This window comes from Hippocampus bargibanti, linkage group LG18 (assembly GCF_051943395.1).
Source record: "Hippocampus bargibanti isolate YZ-2025 linkage group LG18, ASM5194339v1, whole genome shotgun sequence".
NCBI classification, from domain to species: Eukaryota; Metazoa; Chordata; class Actinopteri; order Syngnathiformes; family Syngnathidae; genus Hippocampus; species Hippocampus bargibanti.
In genome coordinates this window covers 9,099,056-9,123,249 of record NC_142751.1, presented here as the reverse complement: position 1 = coordinate 9,123,249, position 24,194 = coordinate 9,099,056, and the positions used below count along the sequence as shown (strand labels likewise).

The 24,194-nt window shown below is 40.1% G+C and overlaps 1 protein-coding gene across 2 annotated transcripts in view; it reads left to right on the top strand.

Moving 5' to 3' along the window:
• ccbe1 (collagen and calcium binding EGF domains 1) overlaps nucleotides 1-17,760 on the top strand; it is a 35,283-nt gene extending 17,523 nt beyond the window's left edge. For both annotated transcript variants that reach the window (XM_089021029.1, XM_089021028.1), the window contains exons 4-12: nucleotides 2,906-2,958; nucleotides 3,393-3,527; nucleotides 4,496-4,633; nucleotides 5,695-5,807; nucleotides 6,603-6,699; nucleotides 7,452-7,591; nucleotides 11,037-11,072; nucleotides 12,756-12,791; nucleotides 13,858-17,760. In XM_089021029.1, coding sequence (XP_088877155.1) covers nucleotides 2,906-2,958; nucleotides 3,393-3,527; nucleotides 4,496-4,633; nucleotides 5,695-5,807; nucleotides 6,603-6,699; nucleotides 7,452-7,591; nucleotides 11,037-11,072; nucleotides 12,756-12,791; nucleotides 13,858-14,118 — 1,009 coding nt within the window. In that variant the 3' untranslated portion in view covers nucleotides 14,119-17,760. The remainder of the gene's footprint in view (nucleotides 1-2,905; nucleotides 2,959-3,392; nucleotides 3,528-4,495; nucleotides 4,634-5,694; nucleotides 5,808-6,602; nucleotides 6,700-7,451; nucleotides 7,592-11,036; nucleotides 11,073-12,755; nucleotides 12,792-13,857) is intronic.
• Nucleotides 17,761-24,194: the final 6,434 nt, after the last annotated feature.

Sequence of the window (24,194 nt, the reverse complement as noted above, 5' to 3'; positions counted from 1 at the left end):
TGAAAATCAGGGTAACTCTTGATAATGCACAAATGTAAAATCCAGGAGGTAAGGCATAACCACTTCAGAAAACGAACTCAGAAAATAACGTGTTGTGTGTTCTCGCCCAACCATTTGGTACCCGGCTACACAGACGGATTCGTTTTTTGGAATCTGAGCAAATACATTCCGTTTGGGAATACAGTATATGCCAGCACTACCAATCTCTGCACTCTGACGTCATAGCAACGCCGCTCCTGTGGTTCACTTTTTATTTCCGCTTCAAGGCTGCAATGGCAAACAACCGCATCAAGCATTTCTCTATGATGTGATGCGGCGTCACACCCCAGTAACACATGCACATACATAATGACGCCGCCCGTATGCCCCGGGAAATGCAATATGCAAAATTTACACGCACGCACACACCGAGCCGCGTCTCCTTTCAACACTTTTGTTGTTTTAAACCTTCACGTGGGTCAAAACATTCGCCGCATGTGTCAAAATCAGCTCACAAGAAATTCTTTCAAAGAGAATCATTCATGAAGTTGGAAAAGATCATCTTGTCAAGTTGTTTTGGATGTTTCCTAACTCCGCTTAAGATTTTCCACAAGGGGCAACAACAAGGGACGGTGTTGCAAACTGTGATCATGTTCCCTTCATGCTAATTCAATAAAAGATGCACAGTCCAGGGAAAGTGAACACTGATATGGATCTGGTTTCTCTTGTGATAGCGGGAGGGATGTTTGTTTTTACCGCCATCGTCCCACCGACTGTTTGCTTATTCTCCTTTGGGTCACACAGGAAGTCGTTCTAGTGTCAACTCTCTCAGAGTGTCCGCTTGTAGTGTTCCTCATTCCCAGACTTTTTACAAAACTGGTATCAAAATATGATTCAAGCACATGCCAAGATTAGTTGCCAGTGGTTATGTGTGCTATACTGCTCAGATATTCGATTTGAGCTCAGATACGTGGCTCATCACTCGTCTGTGTTGAGGATCAGGACAAACGTGATGGTCACGCTTTAACATTCATGCGCCCCCAAAGAACTTGTCACGGAATCTGGTAAATATTCCTTACAATTGCATTAAAAAGTACATTATTGAACCAAAATAATATTTTCAACGTTGTGGTTTCCCCTCATGTGGTTGACTGGTCAGTTTTTTTTCCATCTCATGGCTTCCTGAAAAGAAATCCGTTTTTTCTAGAATCACCTCCAGTAACACACTAAAATCTGCCACCTGCATAATCGAGTGAACCACTACCATTCATAACTTAAATTTCACAATGACTGCACGTCAGTGGTGGGCTGTCAGGGCCTGCAAGGCCTGCTCTCTCGGCCTAAAAATATCTGAATCACAGAATCGCAGCGAATTATATTTTGTCCATGAATTCTTATTAAATAATTACAAATTGTCTTTCAGCTTCCTTTCATTGCTTTTCACCTGTTGCGCTGCTTCCAGATGTGTGTTTTCGTATTTAAGCTACCTGGACACCTTCACAATCAGTTCTGCAGGCATTGGAGCATAATAATCAATGTTGATAAAACTGTTGCTTTAACTAAGCAGAGTTCGAGTTTGCTACCCAAGGCCTGCTGGAAGGCGCTGGTAACGTCAGTTTTTGCAAACTATGATTGTCTAGTCACATGAATGGCTACTCACTAGCCAATCATAGTATTACTAGCTGCTCGTGAAGAACATACTGGCCAGGGCTAGCACACTGTATCTGTAGTGAGCTGCATAAGCAAATATATTGTTGTGTTGATTTAATAGCAGTTGCAGCCATTTTCAAGGCGGACTTTTCAAGAATAGATGCACATCATTAAGGTTGGGCAGCTCCGAAGCTAGCAAAAATAGAACATAATATTGCAAAGCATTGTCAGCAAGTGGTGAGTATAGTTTTTGCTTTTTTGAATGTTGCTGTGCGATTGCCATTTTGTGTTTGGGTGCCTTTTACTGAGCGAGTTGCTTGTTCTGTAGCCACAAAGGGACATATGTCTTCTTGTGCCGGTCCCAAGCCCGGATAAATACAGAGGGTTGTGTCAGGAAGGGCATCCAACGTAAAAGCTTGGCCAAAACAAACATGCGGATCAAACCTCTAATGATGGAGGACACTGATTTGTCATGGCGACCCCTGAAGGGAAAAGCTGAAAGAAAAAGAAGATTGCAATTTCATGAGGTTATCATGAATCCATACGTTCATAGTAAACATTTGAACAGTTTAATGACAGTATTTCTAAAGTTTCTTCAAGTCATAAGTTATCTCCTGGCCATCAGCACCCTCTCGTGGCCGTGTAGTAAATCACACCACACTCGCAGCTGGCGATTGATTCAGACGTAGCACTACTGAAGGCCTCGCGTTGACATGCATGGCCCGCCACTGCTACACATATTGCCTTTGTGAAATTTTTAGAATATTTCTTTGAGGTCACTTTAATCTTGTGCGATTAGAATATTTAACAGATTGATGCTATGTCGCTCCGATGTGCACAAATTAATGACATCAATCATATGTGAATGCTGCCAAGCACAAATGAGATGCAGCGCACCCAATGGCCGATGAAACGTAACGAAAAAAGGGGTCATCATCTCTGAGTGAGCAGATTGTATTGCCACGCTCACTTCATCAGGTAATTCAATTTTTGGGGAGTTGTGTGGGGGAGGTATCATTTCCTGTTAAAACAACAGCTACACCTGGAAGCACTTTTTGCTTTTTGACTGTTAGCCGGTGATGAATAATAATCGTAATGCTTTGGATCAGAACAGAAAGCGATGTCAGGGAACCGCTCCAAGACAGCGGGAAACTTGTATGTCTGAGCTGCGGACAGCTGCGCACGTTGACGTTTTATTAATACATATCAACTGTAATGCGGCTTTAACAGACGTATTATAGTCAACGTTCTTTGCTTCCGTATTGCTATTTTTCAGAAAGCAGTGCTGCAGGGGCTTTAAGTTCGTATTGGGCCATTGCATTCCAGAAGGTAGGCAAGACTTTCAATCTTATCACTCATCGGTTATGTATGAGAAAGTTTATCAAATATGCTTGTAGCCTATTAAAAAGGCGACCATAGTTATCTGCAGGAACACCCAGAAGCCGTTAGTCAGCGTCCTTGTGTGTCTCTTGATTTTGCTCAGAATTTCGAACTGCAACTCTTCTCGTAGCACTCGTAGCTTTCCAGGGTGTAGCAGCCCAATACAACACTACACTGAAGATGCACAACTCAAAAATAGAATTTGGCAGTATTGTGTAATGTAAAAACCAGGCAGGCTGATCGGAGTACTGGAATATATCTCAGCTATGCGATATTTACAAATTAATGTCGTTGTTTATATATGATTGCATAGTTTGTTGGCTGTGTCACAATGTAGTGACGTTGAATTTCACGTTGCTAAATTTTCCTCTTGTGTTTTCAAGATTACGACGTGTGCGCCGGCGCTCCCTGCGAGCAGCAGTGTAGTGATCACTTTGGCCGCGTGGTGTGCACCTGTTACCCCGGCTACCGTTACCACCGCGAGAGACACCGGAATCATGAGAAGCCCTACTGCCTGGGTAAATATTTCCAATTTGCAAGTGTATGATTTTGTCAATTTTTCGAGATGTGTATTCATAAACAACATAATTTAGATTAGATTAGCCTTCATTTGTCTCACAGTGGAGACATTTAAATTTCACATCAGCAAAAACAAAATACAGGAGCTGCTGGAGAGGCAGCCACTCTTGCGGCGCCATCTTGAAGTCAAAAACAAAACTAAACAAAATAACAAATAATGTGACACAAAAGACAGACAATCTTCAATTTTAACCACTTTCTGCACCCTCTTTGTTGCATGAAGCAGTTATAAATGAAAGAGTAGAGGATCAAAGTGTCTTTTCACCAGTGGATCAGGGACTTCATGGTGTAATGTGCAGGTCTGCTACAAGCTAAGTTTTGAAAGCAAACACGAAGCTGTAGCATCCATTGACAAAAAGAGATTTCTCACATCTCTTGTCCCACGTAGATCTGCTTCAATTCCAAGCCGCGGCAGTTCCACATAACGCATTGGTGCTCTGCACGAACGCTCCTTTCTTCTCATCTTCTGCCATTTCCAAATTTATTCGGGAATTGAAAAGCATGACGTGGAGTGCCTTTCCTAAATTTTGGTTTTTCTTGCGGTTGCCGATCAAGCGCTGGTCAGACTTCTGGCCATTTTTTCCCCTCCCACGATGGGGCAGCATTTGCCTTTTGTACAACCGACCCAATTTCAAGATCAGATAACTCCAGACCCATATAATTTAGGAATTAACTCTTTTTTTATGATTAAAGAAGAGAGTGTAGGGTCTCTTACGCTGCATTGAATGTTTATGTAGTCCTATAACTCAATATTCTGTGAGTCCTGCAATTTGAGTGAAAATGACAAAAACCCTGGCACTGGAATAGACACATTTTTGCACATCGCCTGGCCGTGAATGTGCTTTGTAAATAAACCTTGACCCATCTACATGTAATTACACAGCCTAATTTTGTGTCATTCTGGCAGACATCAATGAATGCAGTGACACCAATTCGACGGCATGCTCCCAACTCTGCATCAACACGGTTGGGAGCTTCCGATGCAAGTGCTATCCAGGTTTCGTCCTGGAGGAAGATGGGCGAACATGCCGCAAAGAAGACAGAGGTCAGTGGCTTGTTTGCTCGGCAGCGTCTGTGGGGTGCACGGCCCTACTGCCCATCATCTGAGACACATTAAAAAGGGACAACATTTAAAAACTGAAAATGACATTGATAAATTCCAACCAGTCCCACTACTGTGCAAAGTTATAAAAGCAACTTTTTGGTGTTCCCAAATTGGATAAAATGCTCACACACTAATGTTTAGCTTCATATGACTGATGCCTGCTCTGTATTTATTATATACCATATAAGTTGAGTTAGAAATATATTACTTATAGATTGTGTTGGCACAAACAATAATGTGTGAATGTTGGGGTTATGTTAGGGCATTGTACGTCCTCGTCAGTAGGGATTGTGTGTGTGCCCGTGTGTTCGTCTGTACGCACCTGGTAGTCATTACATATGGCGCGTCAGAACAGTTTTTCCTCCCGAGCGTGAACTTTGAACCTTTACACTCCCGGGCCCGTCCCTGCTTTGCCTTTTGATGCTCTTGAGGAAAACATCATAAAGGACCCGGAAGATTAAAAAGAAGAAATAAAAAAAATACGGACGTCCACGCCCATTCCATCACCAATGAGGCGGCCCTTCCTCCCGAGGGTGTCTCTTCGGTTTAGCCAAAGCAACGTGGTCCCGACACTGTCAATCTGACATTTAATGTATGCGCGTGGAAACAAAAGCCAGCTCTGTGCGCTGACCTTTTTCATGATTGTTCCTCTGATTACCCAACCAGAGGAATAAATCGGAACGCCGGTGGAAAAATTCCAGCACACGGGTTCTCAACTCATGAATGGCGGCCTGCTTGCGAGGCGTGATGTCACACGTCCGTCCGTCAGTGTGCAACTGCCTGCTCCTATACGTATACTTGTCAATTACACACTAATCATACTCGTTTGTGTCGGAACAGGCGTGTGTTTTGGTTTTTACTTCAATGAGGGGAAAAGAAAGCTTTTTTTGTAGCCATGTTGTTTTTATTGAGCAAATATATGATCTGTGGAAGTATGTATCATAAACTAGTTGATCTGTTCTCGCATTTATAAAATGTGTCCTCTGAACGCTGAAAAACAGTGCTGCATCGTCTCATGGAGATATCTGACAATGTCATGAACATGGGGACCTGCTCGGCCACGTGCGACGATTTCCAACAGATTAAGGCCACCGTGTTGCAGCTAAAACAGAAGGTAAGCGCTCAAAGTGGAACATGAAAACTCCCAACTCTGTGTTTTTCATACTGCAGTTCATCACAGTAAATCATAGGAATTAATCTGTAATATGGAAGTAATTTACCCAACACAGCAAAAAAAAAATGATGTGACAAGTATCTCAAGTCTCCAGTAAAGAGATCTGTAGAAACCATCTCCCCCCCCCCTTTATTTTTCCACCCAGGTCTATCATAGCAGGAGTTGCACGTTAACAGCCCCCCGGAGGTGCAATACACTACTTTATTTCATCCCCCCCAAAAAACCCAACTGGACACATATCACTTCACTTGATGTCTTTCTTCAAGTGCGTTGGACTTGCATTTCCCTCCAGGAATCTATCTGCCACTTGTGGGTCACATGATTAATTGCTTCCAGTCATGTGGTGGTACTACGGCTCTATACACACCTAATATTAGATACGGCACACAATACGATATTCCCCATCTATCATCGACTTTTTGAAAGATGTAGTAATTCATCATCTTGTGTGGTGGTTTTATTTCCCAGCATCAAATTTATGAAAAAAAAAATAAAGACGAATTTGTGAAAATAAATTTGGAAACAAGTTTAGGGTTAAGCTCTGCCTGTTGGAGGGGCCAAAGGGGTCAGGTGCAGAGCTGCACAAGAAGGGTGCATGGTCATCATTTGCATTCATCCATCTGTCATTCTTTTCGCACCATTTCTTCATTTCAAAATGCCCACTTCCTAAATAAATAGAATATTATTGTTCTTATCCAACATTCCCCCTCACCTCCTTGCTTTTCTTTACCCAAGATCCTGTTAAGCAGTCCCAATGTTCCCGAGCAGAGGACCAACGAGAAAATCCCAGCTGCCTTTTTGAGGGGCCCACCGGGTCTTCCTGGTCCACCAGGTATATCTTGTTTGTAATATCTTGTTTTTCTATCCTTTCACCCACCCCCAACCCATCCCCTTTCAAATTGCTGCTTTGGACTACAAATTTCCCCATTGTGGCACGAATAAAGGTTTGGAATGCTGTATAAGAAACGTTAGACTCTCTTTTGTTTATGTTGAGCTTATTTGGTTCTAGAGTTATCTGAGGTGGAAGTGGGGGCAGCTGTAATACAAATACAATAGCATACAAAATACATAAAAGGTAAATGCTGTACCCTCGTAGGAGGAAAGAACATTGGCAGAGGTCTAACCGAAGCTTTAAACACACCCCTCTGCAATGAAAAAATCAAAACCCAAACAAATTCGGAAATGGCGCTCCAAATCATGCTTTTCAATTCCTGAATAAATTTGGCAGTAAATGAGTTAAACCATGAAAGCCTCATTCATTGAAAGCACCAACAAATTTAATAGAACCACGTAGCCCGAGCCATGCTTGAGTATGATGAATTATTAATTTTCTTTTGCATACGAATATAAATTTATTTTTTGTAGCCTGAAAGAGTAACTGTAGTCAGAAATTAAAAAAAAATAACTGGATGGAGATTTTTGTAATTTTATACAAGCGATGATTCTAAATACAGTAAAATGTAAACAATTGATCGAATCATCTGTGTTTATGTTAAAAAAATCATTTGAACCGATCCATGTCTGTACAAAGGAGACAGTGGATCAAATTCAACAACGCACCCGTGTTTATTTGTTTTTCCTTAGGTGATCCAGGAGCAGCGGGACAGCCAGGTCTTGTCGGACAATCGGGGCCCCGGGGCCCTCCTGGACCAAGGGGCCTGATGGGTCCCCTGGGGCCCACACCAGACATATCTCACATCAAACGAGGCCCCTGTGGACCTGTGGTCAGTTGATTTTCTTGCAACATTTTATTCTTGGTAATTTACAACAATATTCTGGTGAAGTTTATCTTCAAGTTCATGCTAATACTGATATGACATTTTTGTCTGACTTTGCCAAGAATATTTTGATAGAAATTATAAATGTGCAATTTAACACTGGAAATTATGCAGTCTAGCGAAATAACAATTGATTTGTTTTTTTTTTTCACATTGCTTATAGCACAATTTGGGGTTAGCAGGGATATTCTACATCATCAGAAGGATCTCATTGTTCAAAAAAAAATTATGACAAAACAATAGTACTTTAAAAATGTAGCTAGCTAGCTATATATGCGCCTTATACAGTTTATTGAGTATACTATGTATATCGAGAGAGAGAGCTTTATACAGTGATACCTTGGCTTACGAACTTAATTAGTTCGCAGACAGTGTGTAAGGCGAAAAGTCTGTATCCCAAAAATTAATTTCCCATAGGAAAGCATTAAAATGAGAATAATCCATTGTTTCTAATTTTCTAAGACTTAAATCTACACAAAATAAACCTCATTTTATGTATAATAAATGTGCTATTGTATTATACTTAAAGAAATAAACTGTACTATATAATAAAGTCGTTTTATTTACCTTTGTGATGGTCGTTGATGGCTTGATGGAATGGAGTGGCCGGTTTCATCAGCATTAAACACTTGATGAGGAATGTAACCTTCTTCTTCCACCATCTTGAGGAATGATCCCTTGTCGGTGCTTTCTCTGTGATAATTGTATCTCGTTCCTCATCAATTGTGTTCTGTTTAGCTGGGTTGATAGCTTTTTGCATCAAGTGTACAAATGGCTTGTGCAGGTTGTCTCTTTAATGTTGAAACCACCCCCTCACCCTCACTGCTGCGTTCTTGACCAATCACGTGGCTTAAAATGAAGACTGGGGGCGGGGAATAGAGGACAAAAACAGTCGGCTGCCATTTTGTTGTTAGAAGAATGGGCTCGTTCGCGAACGACACATCACTCATTGGGGCAGCTCCGTGTATGAAAAAAGTTCGTATGCCAATGTAAAATTTTCATAAATTTCTTCTTCGTCTTTTCCTTTCGGCTTTTCCCTTCAAGGGGTCGCCACAGCGAATCAGTAACCTCCATCTTCAGAGGTATGATACACATGTTTGTTTTGGCCCAGCTTTTACGTCGGATGCCACAACCCTCTGTATTTATCCGGGCACAAGAAGACGTATGTCCCTTTGTGGCTACAGAACAAGCAACTCGCTCAGTAAAAGGCTCCCAAACACAAAATGGTCATCAGCACAGCAACAATCAAAAAAGCAAAACTATACTCACCATTTGATGTAACGTTCATAAACCGAAAAAGCAAAGGGGTTCGTAAACCGAGGTATCACTGTATATCTCTCTCAATCTCTATCTCTCTATCTCTATTTATATCACACGGGGATTTGAAGTGGAACTGCAAGGTTAGTTTTTTTCCCCCATTCAAAAACAAAATCCACTTGATTGGTTTATCATCACTTTCAGCGTTTTCTTAAAATAAATCAAAAAGATTGTTGGGAACTTGACCCCGTACATTTCATTTTTTGCCGTGAGACAATTTTGATTCCATTTTTTTTCCTTTCCCATCTTTATTCCACAACTTCATTTCTCCCTGAAATAGATGATCGTTACACTGCAACTTTGTATGACTCATTTTCAGTGTGAGATCACATGCAAATATGCAGAGTTGATTTACGGTGATTCATACAATTTATTAAAGCCGATACATTTCAGCTAAACCTGAACTGGTGCACGCTTGACCTTTTTGAGGTAAAAACGACGCTGGGTTAATCTGTTGACAAGTGGTTTTCTTGAGCCGGGTTACGTTCTCTACCCGCGAGCGTCATCCTTTCATGTTGATTAGTGAAACGCAGACTAAGAATGCGCAGGATGCGATTTGTCCGTGGCCGCGTTGATGAACGACACTATCAACACTTGTAATCAGACGAGCAAGCGGCGTTAACGGGGCCAAAACCTCACAAAGCCCTCCGGCGAGCGTTCGGAGGGTTTTAATTACATATGTTGGTCTCCCAAAACCTCTTCATCCTCATTAGCGTTCTGTCTATGTCGTTTGGGATCCTGACAGCAGTCCATGCGCGCTGACAATGGTTAGCTTAAAAAACATGTCTAAATTCATATGACTTTTTATTCATTCATCCTTTTTTGTCATCACGTTATAATGTGAAATAACTTTCCCTGGTGATTCCTTGGCTTATTCTTTGACAGACTTATTCTTATAATAATTCTTGTAATAATTGAGTGTGACACAATATTTACTGTCGCGCGACTAATTCCTGTTCTCGTGACGATTTTGTTTTATTAAACAAGCATGTCGGGACATTTTTTGTTGTATTTATTCATTTTATGCACGAGTTTTTTTCTTTTTTTATGTTATTTTAGTTGTCTTTCCACTGATACTTTCAAATCGTTATTTTACTCTCTTCGTTGAATGTTTTTGTTTTATTTTTTTAACTCTCATTCAATAGCATTCCCGAATTTATTCAGGAATTGAAAAGTGTGACATGGAGCGGCATTCCTGAATTGGTTCGGGTTGTGTTTTTTTCTTGACGATAAAGTGCTGGTCAGACCTTCCATGACGGGCAGCATTTGCCTTTTGTCATGTTAGCGGTTTGTTACAGCTTCAGCTGTTGTTAAAGCGCTATATAAATCAATATCTATGTATTGTATTGTATTCTATTTTGTACAGCTGCCCCCATTTCAAACTCAGATAACTCCAGACTCAAATAACTTAGAAATTGACGCTTTTTTTTCTGATGAAAGAAGAGAGTCAAAATTTCTTACGCTCCATTGAATGTTTATGTAGTCTAAAAACACATATATTCTGCCGGTCCTGCAATTTGAGTGAAAACGACAAAAAAAAAAACTTGCACTGGAGTGAACACATTTTTGCACAACATCTGGCAGTGAATCAGTTAACCATGACTTTATTTTATCCTATTTTAAGTCCAGTGTTTAAGTCCACAAAGCAGCTACATTTATTTGCACTTTCAGTCGGGATGCCACTGAAAGGGCGGTCCTGGCTCAGCGGATGGCAGACTCCGCCATCTGACTAGCTTGGAAGCGCACCTTATGGCAGGTAGCTGGACTTGGCTCCTGGTGGGGATAGCCCATGTATCAATAAAAAAATGACAAAAACAAGGAGAGCACAATCTTGTAATATCTTTTAGTCCAATCATGATTTCTTTTTTTTAAACTCGTGATTTCAAAGTCATGTAAATGTGATCATTTGAGCTGACCTGAAATCAAATCAAATTCCGCACCGCATCCGATAACAAGGACCAAACACACACACACAGACGGACGGTCAGTCATTAACCATGCTCATCGTCATTACCCAACACAATTAAAATGCACAATCTTGAACCAATATAAGCTGTTGTCTTTTGTCCAACAGGGGCCGCCGGGAGCGCCAGGAAAAGACGGACACCAGGTGAGATGACGTTTGGGAACAAGTTAAACTGCGGTTAATAAGGGTTGAGTGTCAGCTACAAGGCGATGATTGTTCACTGTCAAAGTTGCCAAATCGGATTTAAGACGTACGGCTGATTGTTGATGACGTCTGTGATCCACTCAAGTGCAAACATGTACTTTTTTTTTTTGTGGCGGGTAAATCAAAAGAGAGTCCATGTGGGGGTTAACAATTTGGAGTTGTTCAAGTGGCCATTAACTTTTTTTTCCTCGATCGGTGTGAAGAAAATCCCGTGGGACCACTCAGCATGTCTGGGATATTTCAAGCTTTTTTCTCTTGAAGGCTTCGTCAGAGAACTGGAATGGTTTGCTCTGCTCTGCTTCACCTCGACAGGAAACCAAAAAGCTTCAAGATGCGCCAAACTTAAAATCGAGACGGCTGTTAACGTTTTGTCTTTTCTGTCTCGTTTCTGATTTTCACGTGAGGGCTAAATTTGCATTCAGCTCCAATTTAGCCTAAGAATACAAACTGTCAAAATATTGGACTACTCCAGTATTGCTTTCAGGTATTGCGTTTTATAAAAGAGTGCACGCATCACTGGGAATGGATCGGAAACTGATACTGAATACACATTTAGAAATTAACTACTCCGCTGCCATTCCCGAATATATTTGGGAATTGAAAAGCATGACGTGGAGCACCATTGCTGAATTTGTTCGGGTTTTGGTTTTTCCTGCGAGGGTGCCGATAAAGTACTGGTCAGACCTCTGCCAATTTTTCCCCTTCTATGAGGGGCGAGAACTTGCCTTGTGTCCATGTTAGCGCTTTGTTCCAGCTTCAGCTGTTGTTACAGCGCTATACCAATCAATATGTATGTATTGTAATGTATTTTGTACAGCCACCCCCATTTCAAGCTCAGATAACTCCAGACTCATAGAATTTAGCAATTAACTCTTTTTTTCTGTCTGAGTCGAAGGTTTCTTACACTGAATTGAATGTTTATGTAGTCCTAAAACTCAACATTCAGTGGGTCTTGGAATTTGAGTCAAAATGACGAAAACCATGGCACTGGAGTGAACACATTTTTGCACATCGTCTGGCAGTGAATGCGTTAATTCGCCTCTTTTGGATCAATACAAATTTATTTTGGAACAGAATTATTTCCCAACTTTTATTGGGCCATGGCACTCATTTGACATTACAAGATATGTAATTCGTACTTGAAATAGTTTGAAACATGGCAAATGGCTTGTAACAGTACAATGTAGCCAAAGACAATCCCCCTTAATTGAATTTTCATGAACTTCTGACATCTTTTGGAATTGCGCCATTTACCTTAATACCGATTTTTGCTCAGCTTTAGGGGCTCGCTAGTGCGCTCTAATTCAGGTGTCTTAGCTACAGGATACACAGAATCCTTCAATTTTCTCGCAACGGGGATGTTTGTGTGAATAGATTGGAGGGTGATGCTAATCTGTCTCTCCGAGTAACAAATCCAAACCATCTGCCAAAACACTCGCAGCCCCAACATGACCCCCCGCCGAACTACCTCAGCGCTACCGTAGATCAACAGCCATTCCTCACAGTTGCGCTTACACTCGTTAAAGGAGAGGGTGAAAAAAAAAGTATAATATTATGAATTCCTCTCGTGTTCCCCTTTACTCAAATTCATCTCAACTAAATATTTGTTTCTTTACTCTTCAGGGTGAGCGAGGAGCACCCGGACCTGTTGGACCTCCAGTAAGACAATTGCCACCTAAAAATTGTTGCTTAAAATCCAGACAAAAAATATACGGCGCTCCTGAGGAGGAGTAACGGTGGAACACATCAAATAGGACTATGTGATTGACACTGACTAGTATATGATTAGAATCAAAGTATTACGCTTGGAAAATTAAAATGGCAGTTTTGCTGTGATGAACCAACAATTACTACTGTCGCATGAAAATACAATTTTATTCCTAGTCATAAAATGAGAACTTCATTCCAGTATAAAATGACATTTTACTCTTTTAAAGTTATATTTGTGGGGAAAAATGCTAGTCAAAGTTCACTTCTATTCATGTGAACCACACGTGTCAAAATCAAGGCCCAAGGACCAAATTTGGCGCACCACCTCATTTTATTCGGCCCGTGTAAGCAAATCAAACTTGTGAAATTCCTACAGTTTGAACCAAAATTTCATTTTGTCAAATATAATCCACAACAACAGTCATTATTCTTAAATTTTGATTTTAAAACCAGTTATCTATGTGTTGGCTGTGCACTGTGTGTAATATCTAGAGGTGATTAAACATTTATGGTTTCCCATAATTCATAATGTCCATCGAAGTGAAACCGTAACTACAATGTGGCCCACGATAAAAAAATTTGGAACAAAAATAAATAAACACTTTTTATCTATCAGAGTAAAAGTACTTATTCACATAAAAAAACACTTCCAGTCTCATGAAAAAAATATTTTCTTAGGAATTAAAAGTATATTCTCAAAATGTTTTTATTGCATATTTATTTATCTGCCGTTGTGTTTTTACACTTTGTAACATCACAAATGTATTCTTATGAATATTGGTTTCATTCTCATAAAATGAAATTTTCTTCAGCCTCCTTCAAAAAAAATCATATAAAATCTTGTGAAGTAGGAATTTTATTGATTGCAAATTGAAAATTATGATAAAAAAATATCAGTGCATTGTCGCCCACATATCTGTGACCCTAATTGGGTGCGAGAACGGATGACTGCATATTCTAACCCATCTATATCACTTTTATTTACTTACTGTATGTTGTCGTTGCCAACGTGCAGGGCCCTCCAGGCTCTTTTGACTTCCTGCTCCTGCTCATGGCCGACATCCGCAATGACATCGCCGACCTGCAGATCAAGGTGGACGGCCGAGCGCCCCTCTACCCGGGGGAGGAGCTCCCCGCGGCGCCCGCCGCCTGGCGAGACGGCCAGGATGCGGGATCGGGTGAGGACTTTCGAGAGACTCTGCCGCCTCCACCGCACTCCAAGAGGACCCGCAAGAGGAAGCCACCGCGAGGCAGAACCAACAGCAATGGATTCTAAATACTCAATGTGAGCTGTAATTTTTTTCCTCTTATTTAAATATTAACAGAACATACTATATGCCTTTTGGATCACAGATATTTATTTTTATATGATATACAGTAAATGTGTAAGATGATAGTTATTTTTTTTATATCCTTCCCAGCACATTGAAATGAAAGGACAACCGACGTCTCCGGACAAGTTGTGTCCATAATTTGTAGAATGGCTTCAAATGACTTCTACTGAGCGTATTTTAAAAAGATTCCACCGCATATAGCTATATTTTACGTTTTAAGACTCGCGGTGAATATTCAGGAAGTCTTGTTTTTGAGTTGGTGACGAGTCCGTACGTGACGTCACTAAAGGAACGCCCCCTGACCGAAAAAAGACACATTGTAGCAGTCCTTCCATCACGTCAATGTATTTTGCTGTATTGTTTGGTCTGAAAACCTTGTGTTGCACGCAAAAGCCGCCAGAAGACTCAATATTTCTTGGGTCATGCAATTATGAGTGAAAAATGACAAAAACCCTGGCACTGGAGTGGACATATTTTTGCACATCGTCTGGTAGTGAATGAGTTAATAGGTCTTTACAACAAAGAAAACTGGATTGTTGGATTAGCCTTTTTTAGTCTTGCAGTGGATAAATTTACATTTCACAGCAACAAAGTGATGAAAGTTTGTTACCATTGAAATTGTTGGCGAATGTCTTTGCAACAGCTTGTGGCATTGAATGAACCTTGACGAAAAAGCAATGTTCCCAAGGTCCTCACAAACCAGCAAACGTTCAACACTCAGCGACATACGTCTGTCAATTATCATAAAACAGTGCTCGCTTAAAGGACAACCGACACCAATTTTTTGTTTCCTAACTGACATCAGAAAAACGTTTTATATCATCTAAAATACCCAAAACACACAGGCTGATATTTTTAGTCAAATAAAAAACACCAATAAAAATGAGTTAAAGTGTCCCAAAACTACTTCAAAATGATCTCAGAAAGTTTCAGTTTCAGAAGGTCCCGCCCCTTTGTTCGTGACGTCACGCCAGGACGTCTTGCCTTGCTCTAGAATCAAAACAATGGCTTCAGATTCGGAGAAGATGCTTTGTTATTACTCATCCAGTTACATGATTCAAATAGTTTTGAAGAGGAAAGCATAAATGTTTGCAATCGATTAAAGAAGTTCTTCCGTGTCAATTGGAGTCGTCAGGACTCCAATGTAGCATCCCACGAAATGCACAAGATGCTCCGTTGGAAATGGACTGATTTGTCTGCTGGGAATTTGTGTCAACTAGTATCAAATAGTAGTCTTGGTGCAACACACGATTCACCATCGTGTTATGTATGTGTTTTCCTTGTAATTTCGCCATCAACATGAAATTTTCAGACCAAACAAACTACCCAAAATGCATTGTGTGTCGCTTTCTCGGTCTGGGGCGTTTCTGACGTGACGTCACCAACTCGAAAACAAGATTTCTTGAATATTCAGCGTGAGTCTTAAAACGTAAAATATATCTATATGCGGTGGAATCTTTGTAAAATACGCTCATTAGAAGTCATTTAAAGTGATTTTACAAATTATGGACACAACTTGTCCAGAGGTGTCAGTTGTCCTTTAATGTTCGAGTGGATGGAGAGCAAGCCCTGCCATGAATAGCCAAAGTCAGTGAATAATTGATTTATTCTTTACCCAAAACATTTTTAACTGTGAAGGCATCCCTTTGAATCAACTCTTTATCTTATTTGAAATCCATCAAATGGTCTTAGAGATTGAGGCCAGGTGTAAGATGAGTCCACTGTGATGCTCTGTCGCCATAGTAACAGCAAAACAACTCATGGACGATAATGTAAATGTTTTTTTATTTTATTGTTTTCTTTTTTTTTAAGGGTCATTGACCTGTTTCCCAATGCTGCGGTAAATCTCCACTTCACACCGCTGATGCAATATCACACGTGTGAATCGTTTATACACTTAAGACTTCGCGGTACAAATCATAACAACGTGACTAATGTCATATACACACAGAGGCCCGCACACACATTTCAGCCTGATAGTGTCACATGTAACAATTGAAAATATTGTTATTCTTTGCTTTTGCTGCCTTTGTGGGATGGTGTATGTTTATAAAATCAGAATTTTCAGAGGGGGGAATTAATTTTTTTGTTTTGTAATACACTGATACTTTACCTTACAAATTTAATTGGTTCCCAGACAGCGTGTGTAAGGGGGAACGCGTGTATCCCAAAAATTAATTTCCCATAGGAAACCATTAAAATGAGAATAATCCGTTCCCAGGTCTCCATAAAACATCATTTTCTACTTTCTAATTTTCTCAGCCTTAAAACTACTACACAAAATATACCTCATTTTATGTACGATAAATGTGCTACGGTATTATAATTAAAGAAATAAACTTTACTATATAATAAAGTCATTTTATTTACCTTTGTGATGGCCGCTGATGGCTTGATGAAATAGAGTGGCCGGTTTCCTCAGCATTAAACACTTGATGAGGAACGTAGCTTTCTTCTTTCACCATCTTGAGGAATGATCCCTTGTAGCTGCTTTCTCTGTGATAATTCACATCCTCATCAATTCCTCATCAATTGTGTTCTGTTTAGCTGGGTGGATAACTTTTTGCATCAAGTGTACAGATGGCTTGTGGGGTTGTTTGTGGAGCCTGATTGATGGGATATTTTAAACTTGCAGTCTACACTCTGCCTTTGAACTATCAAAGTTGAAACTCTCACCGTCATCTGCCTGTCTCTTTAATGTTTAAACCACCTCACCTCACTGCTGCATTCTTGACCAATCACATGGCTTTAACCGACGAATAGTGGAGAAAAACAGTTGGCTGCCATTTTGTTGTTTGAAAAGCATGGTGGAGAGCGCCATTCCCAAATTTGTTCGGGTTTGAGTTTTTCTTGCGTGAGGTGCCGATAAAGCACTGGTTACAACTCTGGCAATGTTTTACCCTTCCAGGAGGGGGCAGCATTTGCCTTTTGTTTTGTTAGGGCTTTAACAACAACTTCAGCTGTTATTAAAGCGTTATATAAATCAATATGGCTGTGCTGTATTTTGTACGGCCGCCCCCATTTCAAGGTCAGATAACTCCATACCCATATAATTTAGGAAGTAACGCTTTTTTTCTGATGATAGAAGAAAGTGTAAGGTTTCGTATGCTGAATTGAATGTTTATTTAGTCCTAGAACTCAATATTCTGTGGGTCCTGCAATTTGAGTGAAAATGACCAAAAAAAAAACAACTGGAGTGGACACATTTTTGCACGTTGTCTGGCAGTGAATGAGTTAATGATATTTTTTTTTCATTCATATAAGCTTGAATGACATTTATCCCAGCAGCCCCCCAATAAAAAATGTAAACATTTGTAAAAAATAGAAAATACTCTGTATTTTGTGACAAGTAATAAAACATTAAAAAAATGAGAGAAGGTAAAGATCTGAAAAGATTTTCGAAAATGAAATGGCTTTAAGGTGTTGTTCAATTGGAATTGCTCTCGCTAGTATTCTTATTCTCAATTGTGTTGCGCTGGTAGCTACGTACGTGAACTAGTAAGTCAAAGTATTTTAAATTAAAATATGATCACATTCACTTCTTATATTTACTGCGACCAAAGTTCAAAAGGCTGTGATGCTCTGGGCCTCTTTTGTGCTTCCAGCTGCGTCTAAGTCATAAAATGTTGTTATTTTACCTTTTTTCCCCCTTGACCTCATCCACATTTGGATGAAGAAAAATTCTAATCTTAGGTGCGACATGTCATTGTTGTTTTCATGGAAAACAACCACAGACATGGTAAGTAAACCGTGGAGTGCTGCATTGGTGTCGTTCATCATTTGTGCTTCTGTGTGTTTCCAAAACGAATACTTTAGAAAATAGTAGAAACAATCTGTGCCAAAATGTCGCCACCATAAAACTTTAAACTTTGACGTCAAATTTAGTCTTTTGCTGCCATGTTATGGCATCTGAGGAATTATTTTGATGTGAGTTGGAGAGCTTCATTAAAAGTACTTCACCAAATATTTGATTTTTTTTAAATAGATTGATATATTTTTAGAACTATTACAAAAAGACAGGAACTGGATTTTTTTAAGCCCTTTTATGTCAACCATAATATGCCACTGTGTCCATTCGAACACGGCAGTTAAAAATGATGACCAACTTGCATCAACATATTTTTACTTTATAGCCTGTTTCTGTAGATTTTTACTGTCTCTGTGTTTCACTGCATGACTATGTTGATTTAGGAAACGTAAACTTCATCCTTTGAGGTAGTATCCAAGCTCCGTTTAGTTGTTCAGTTAATTCAGTTTTAAAAACAACTATTGGCGACTAAATACTATATAAATCAATATGTACAGTATTTTATTGTATTGTAAATTCCCCACGATCTGCTTTGACTTCTTCCTGTGACGTCATGATATTGCCCTCCTGGTGCCGCAATTGTGTAGAGAGCCGCAGTACCAGTGTGAACCACTAGATCGCAGTCGTAGTTCACAACAAACTGGATGTCGGCGTCTCAGCGCCCCAAAAGCGATTTCAAGCACTTCCAAACTGGTGAGTTTTCAAAATAATTTGCAATTAATTGTGGTGTACCTGTTTTTAAGTGAATACGCACATAGCCGAGAAGAAAAAAAATTATACGTACTTGAAAAAAATTGTCAGTCCTACTTTTGCTTTGGGTCACCTGCTCGACATTATAATATGTGTGCTTCCGGTATGCCAAAAAATAAAATAAAATACAAATAGATGTTCATGGTGCACGACAAATTGGCTACATTACAACACAGCTGCCTTTTATCTTTAATTTAATAGTAATCATCATACATTTATAAGCGATTTTTAAAACTCTCAACGACACTTTGCAGTCATAGGATTAAAAAAAAATCATTTTGCGGGTGAACAGCGACTGCCAGACGTGCGAGCGTTCACTCAATAACACCAACGTATGTGCAACAATATTGAAATGCTCCATAAAATATTTTAAGTCACTCATGATTTTAGTTAGTTTCTTTTTTTATCGATAAACATTGCTTCCCCTGGGAAGCTGGCTCCCAAAATCAGTACTGAAATTTGGGATGTGGAGCCCCTCTACAAATGATCTCGGATTATTTTTTTTCGTAGAATATGCTCGGGATTTTTTTTTCTTCGTCTTGCAAATGCAACATCAAAGTTAATATTACATTAGAACATCCGTTTTAAAATTGAGCTGTCATAAATTTGAGTAAAGTTGTCATTTGACACCAGCTGCTGTTAATGTGTCAATGGCATTGACGTGAATTTTAGCCATCGCAAAAATACCAACGTTATTCCTGTAAAACCAAGGTTTTGTTTTCTTACTCAAGTGCTGCTAATTTTTGTGATGTTCCGTTTTTTATCATAAAAAATAAATGCGACTTCATTCTTGAAATATTTTACAAAAATGTTGCCTGCAATATGACATCGCACAGTTGAATATTTTTTGATTGTTAAAAATGATTTTTCCCTAAAAGATTATTTATTCCCATGTTTCACAACCGTGTTATCATTCCAACTATGTTTTAAAAGTACTCTTGAGTGCGGTTTACTTTAGCATATTTATAGTTTTATACAGTTACACAACTCTGCATTCAGCCTGCTCTTGGTTGTCGGCTGACATTATTGCCACAATGTCGTCAGGGTAATGACCAACACTATCCGCCTTTTCCAAGTCGCCTTTATTTGTGTAAACAAGCGACAAAACATGACCTCACTGTTTGCGCGTTGTGCCTTTGTGTACGTAATGAGTCCATTTTTTGAGCATTCGTTTGATTAAAATGGCGGGCCATTCTCCCCCCCCCCCCCCCCCCCCCCCCCCCCCCCCAAAAGCTTATCTTGTTAGAGGAAAGTTGGCACTTCATTTCTCTCTACCAAAATCTCTTGTGGAAGTAATTAATCGAGGGTAAGCCTTCAAAGATTCCAAATATTTACTGAAGTGGACCCTTGTCTCCTAATTATATCTCCCCACCACCACCACCCCCCCTTTGTTATTTAGCTCCAAAAGATGCACCCTTTGAATAGAAGAAAATTAGTGTTACCCGATTCATTAATGAATGCGTTTAGCTTGGGCGGCAAATTAAACGCCCCAAAAATCCTCCATTCAGGGAAGATTATGATGTAAAAAAAAAGACAAATACATTGTTGCGACTAAGGGACAGTGCAAATGCGCTTCTAATGAGGTGAAAGGCACCCCCCCTTTAACATCCATCCAGCCCCCTCCTCTTATTGAAGGAAGTATGGAGAGAGTGGATGCGGACAATAATAAGAGATTGCAAACAGGTAAAAGAGGATTGAATGGTTCTCTTTCTTGGACTCCTGGGGGGCCCGGGGGGCCCTGCCAGCACAACAACACTTGGTCCTGGAGAGAAGGCACCTCCCCTCACCCCTACCTGATGTTGTGAATGGTGAAGTTTCGGAACATGGGACTGAGAGATACACACACACTTTCTCTCTCATTGAATTATCTTTACTCTGGCTTTGTTTCGTCTAATTGGAGCTGATGAGGCCCCTAATTGGTCGCTTTTTCACAAGGTCCGCCCACTTGAAGCCATTGCAAGCATGTGCCGAGTTAATGAGAGGCCTGAAAACTAAGAAAGAAATCTGTTTTGGCAAATGGAAGAAAGGGAACGTTGAGGGTTTTTTTTTTTAAGACCAGGCGGGGCACCACTCCCACTACACTTGTGCGCATAATGGCATGGTGGTGATGGGGTGGCTAAGGGGGGTGTATGCTATTGTCGCCATTGCTTAAATAATGAGAAAGAAGGTCGCTTCTGAAATGAATGTGCCAAAGTCCGATGAGTGGCCTAACCCACTCCAGGCTGGACCACACTGGACCTTGTTGGAGTAAAGCCCCCAGCCCTCTCTACCCCCACCCCCAAAAGGTGGGACCCTTGGGCATTGTGAGGACAGAGCGGCACTCAGCCACTTTCAGGGGGGGTGTAATCATTTTTTGGGTGTGTTTTCTCTTGAGAAACACGGTAAAAAATAGATTTTCCTTCTGACTAAAGTGTACATGGTTCGACATTCCGATACACAAAAAGCTGCAATCGAATAGTAACACAACCATAAAATATACAGTAAAGTCTCATTATATCGATATCGGTTATATCGATAGTACTGCTTATTACGATACTATTTCTATGAACGCAAGGAGAAAATTTACATGCCGCAGGATCGCATATATCGATAGTCCGGTTATATCGATATTTTTTCAGACTCCCGAGAATATCGATATAACGAGACTTTACTGTATCTTGAGATATGTCAATAATATTGTGATACTGGGCCGTTGATCTATTTGTATTGATTATGCAGGATGTCATTTGCTGTCCACTGTTGTCTACTTTGGTCATGTGATCTTTGCAAGATGAGTCATGATTGGTCGACTCATCGCCTCAACATGTCGCACGCCACTTGTGAGTCGCAAATCTCAAGTATTTCATTGTTATTTGACAGTTTGCGTCAAAGTTGCAACAAAAAAAATTACTCCATAATCATGACTTTTACTACCGCTTTTAATTTTACTATGTATTTCAAGTATTTTTTAATACATTGCTTCTCACATGACACGTTGACAACAACGGCCTATAATTGACTGGGCAAATATTTGCGCTGGTGACCGGGATGAGGTTTTCACAAGCAGCGTTGACCCGTTAACATCCAGCAGGTTGCCATTGTGCATGGCTAAATTGAACTATTAGCATGCCTTTTGTCATTTTAAATCACATTTGCCCTCAAAGGAGTGCAGCTTTAACTCCCTAATGAGGACTTGGGTCACAAAGACCCAGAGGGCTCTTATTTATTTTATTCTCTATGTTCACTGAGCTTTTAAACTGTTCAACCAAAAAACAGTTGGGCTAAACAAAGCATGTTGAGCATGTTGTGGTTGTAGTTTGGAGTGGTACCTTTACAAACTACCTGACAGGGTCAAAACACGCACACATTTTTATTCTCTTTATTTTGAGCCGGAAATACATTAAAAATATATACAGTAAAAAAATATCGATATAACCGGACTATCGATATATCCGTTCCTGCGGCATGTAATTTTCTCCTTGCGTTTACAGAAATAGTATCGTAATAAGCAGTACTATCGATATAATGACACTTTACTGTATATATTTGAATTGTGGTGTATGTACTAACTAAGATGGTACAAAAGAAAGGTGATGGACTTATTTTACATATTTAGTTGTCTATAATAATTCTGAAAACTACATAATTGATCGGATTGGTGTGGGGTAGCCTTTATTAGACACTCAGTGGAGAAATTTACATTTCACAGCACCAAAGTGATGAATGTAAGAGGAAAGGAAAGGAAGACGTAGAAAAACAAAATACAGGAGCTGCTGTAAAGGCAACCACTCTTACGGTGTGAAAACAACAACAAAAAAACTAAATAACAATGTGACACAACACAAAAGACACAGAGTCATTCAATCTTAAGCACTTTCTGCACACTCTTTTTTGCTCGAAGCAGTTCTAGGTAGAAGAGGAGAGGATCAAAGTGTCCTTTTCACCAGTGGATCAGGGACGTCATGTTGGTATGTGCACGTCTGCTACAAGCGAAACCTTGAAAGCAAACAAGAACCTGTAGCATCCATTGATGAAAAAAGACTGTCTCGTATCTCCTGTCCCACGTAAATCCGCTTCAATTCCAAGCCGCAACGGTTTCACACAAAACAACATTAAACATAACTTTCTATTTCAGAACAATGGGTGTAAGCAATGGGTATACAAATATAATAATGATCTGGAGATGAGACAATTAGAATATGTTTGTATAGTTTTCAAAATGGAAAATGGTATTTGTGTGCGGGAACTCGACAACACGTCTACCAATGATGATACCAGCCAGCCCAAGAGTTGTTTTCCATTATGATGAGTGTGAGGGCTAAACACAATAAATATTATTGAATGATTTAAAAGAAAAATCACATCTGCCATGCATGTTGATGGATTTCACAGATAAACCAAATCTTGACGTTCCAAATGAAATGACGCCGGCAGAGTACATGAAACCTGATCAGTCTAAAGCCTTACAGATCACTTCTTGCCATTTGCTGATCAGCCCCACAAGAGTCAAAATCCCCAGATTAGCGTTGCCACAATCGTTCTGTTCTGTGTTTGGGCATGACAGGAGCGGTCCGTGCCGACAATAAGGCCCCCGGGGCTCCCTCAGTACATGGGCGGAACCAGTCAAAGTCAATAGAAAATGAATGGCGTCTTACTCGTGTTCATTAGTCATCTCGGATTGTTTAATTAGATATTTACAGAGATATTAATTCTTCTTTTTGTGAATTTGTCATCTGGTAGGCCAGATATGATTGGCCCCTGGCCAATTTTGGCTTGCAGGCCGAATGCTCCCAACGACTGCCCGATAGTGTAAATGTAGATTTCTACACTGCGAGACTAATAAAGGTAAATCTAATCCAATTCAATGTTTTTTACATGAGTAATTTGTTTTTGACGTAATTTTTGAAAGGAAATGATGAAAAGGTTTCTTCAGACGTCATCTGTACTTCTTTGAAGGTGTCGGATGTTTTGCTTCTTATCCAAGAGGCTTCGTCAGCGAACTAAAGTCTTTTGCTGGTAGTTTCGGCCCTCTATATATCCCTACTGTCCAGACGTGGCGGAGCCAGACTCTGCTATGATTGGTCCCTGCTCTCAGGTTGGGGGGGAGCAGAGGACTACTCCCTGCGGCTACACTGATAACTTCTATTGTCTTGACCTATTACTACTATTGTCCTACCTGAGTATAAGGTCTACGACTGGCCTGATTGCCCCATTTGCTCTGGTATCACCTCATCAGCATAATTAAGCCTATGTAGGCTATGCTACTGAAGGCATGTAGGGCCGAAACTACCAGAAAAAGACTTTAGTACCAGCAAGAGACTAGTTCGCTGACAAAGCCTCTTGGATAAGAAGTGAAACGTCCGACACCTTCAAAAAAGTACAGATGACTGCTGAAGAAACTTTTGCATCTATGGAGCACTCCTGTACGACTGAGAGTTTACACAGACATACATTAATTTCAGCAAAAAAATAACTGAGGAG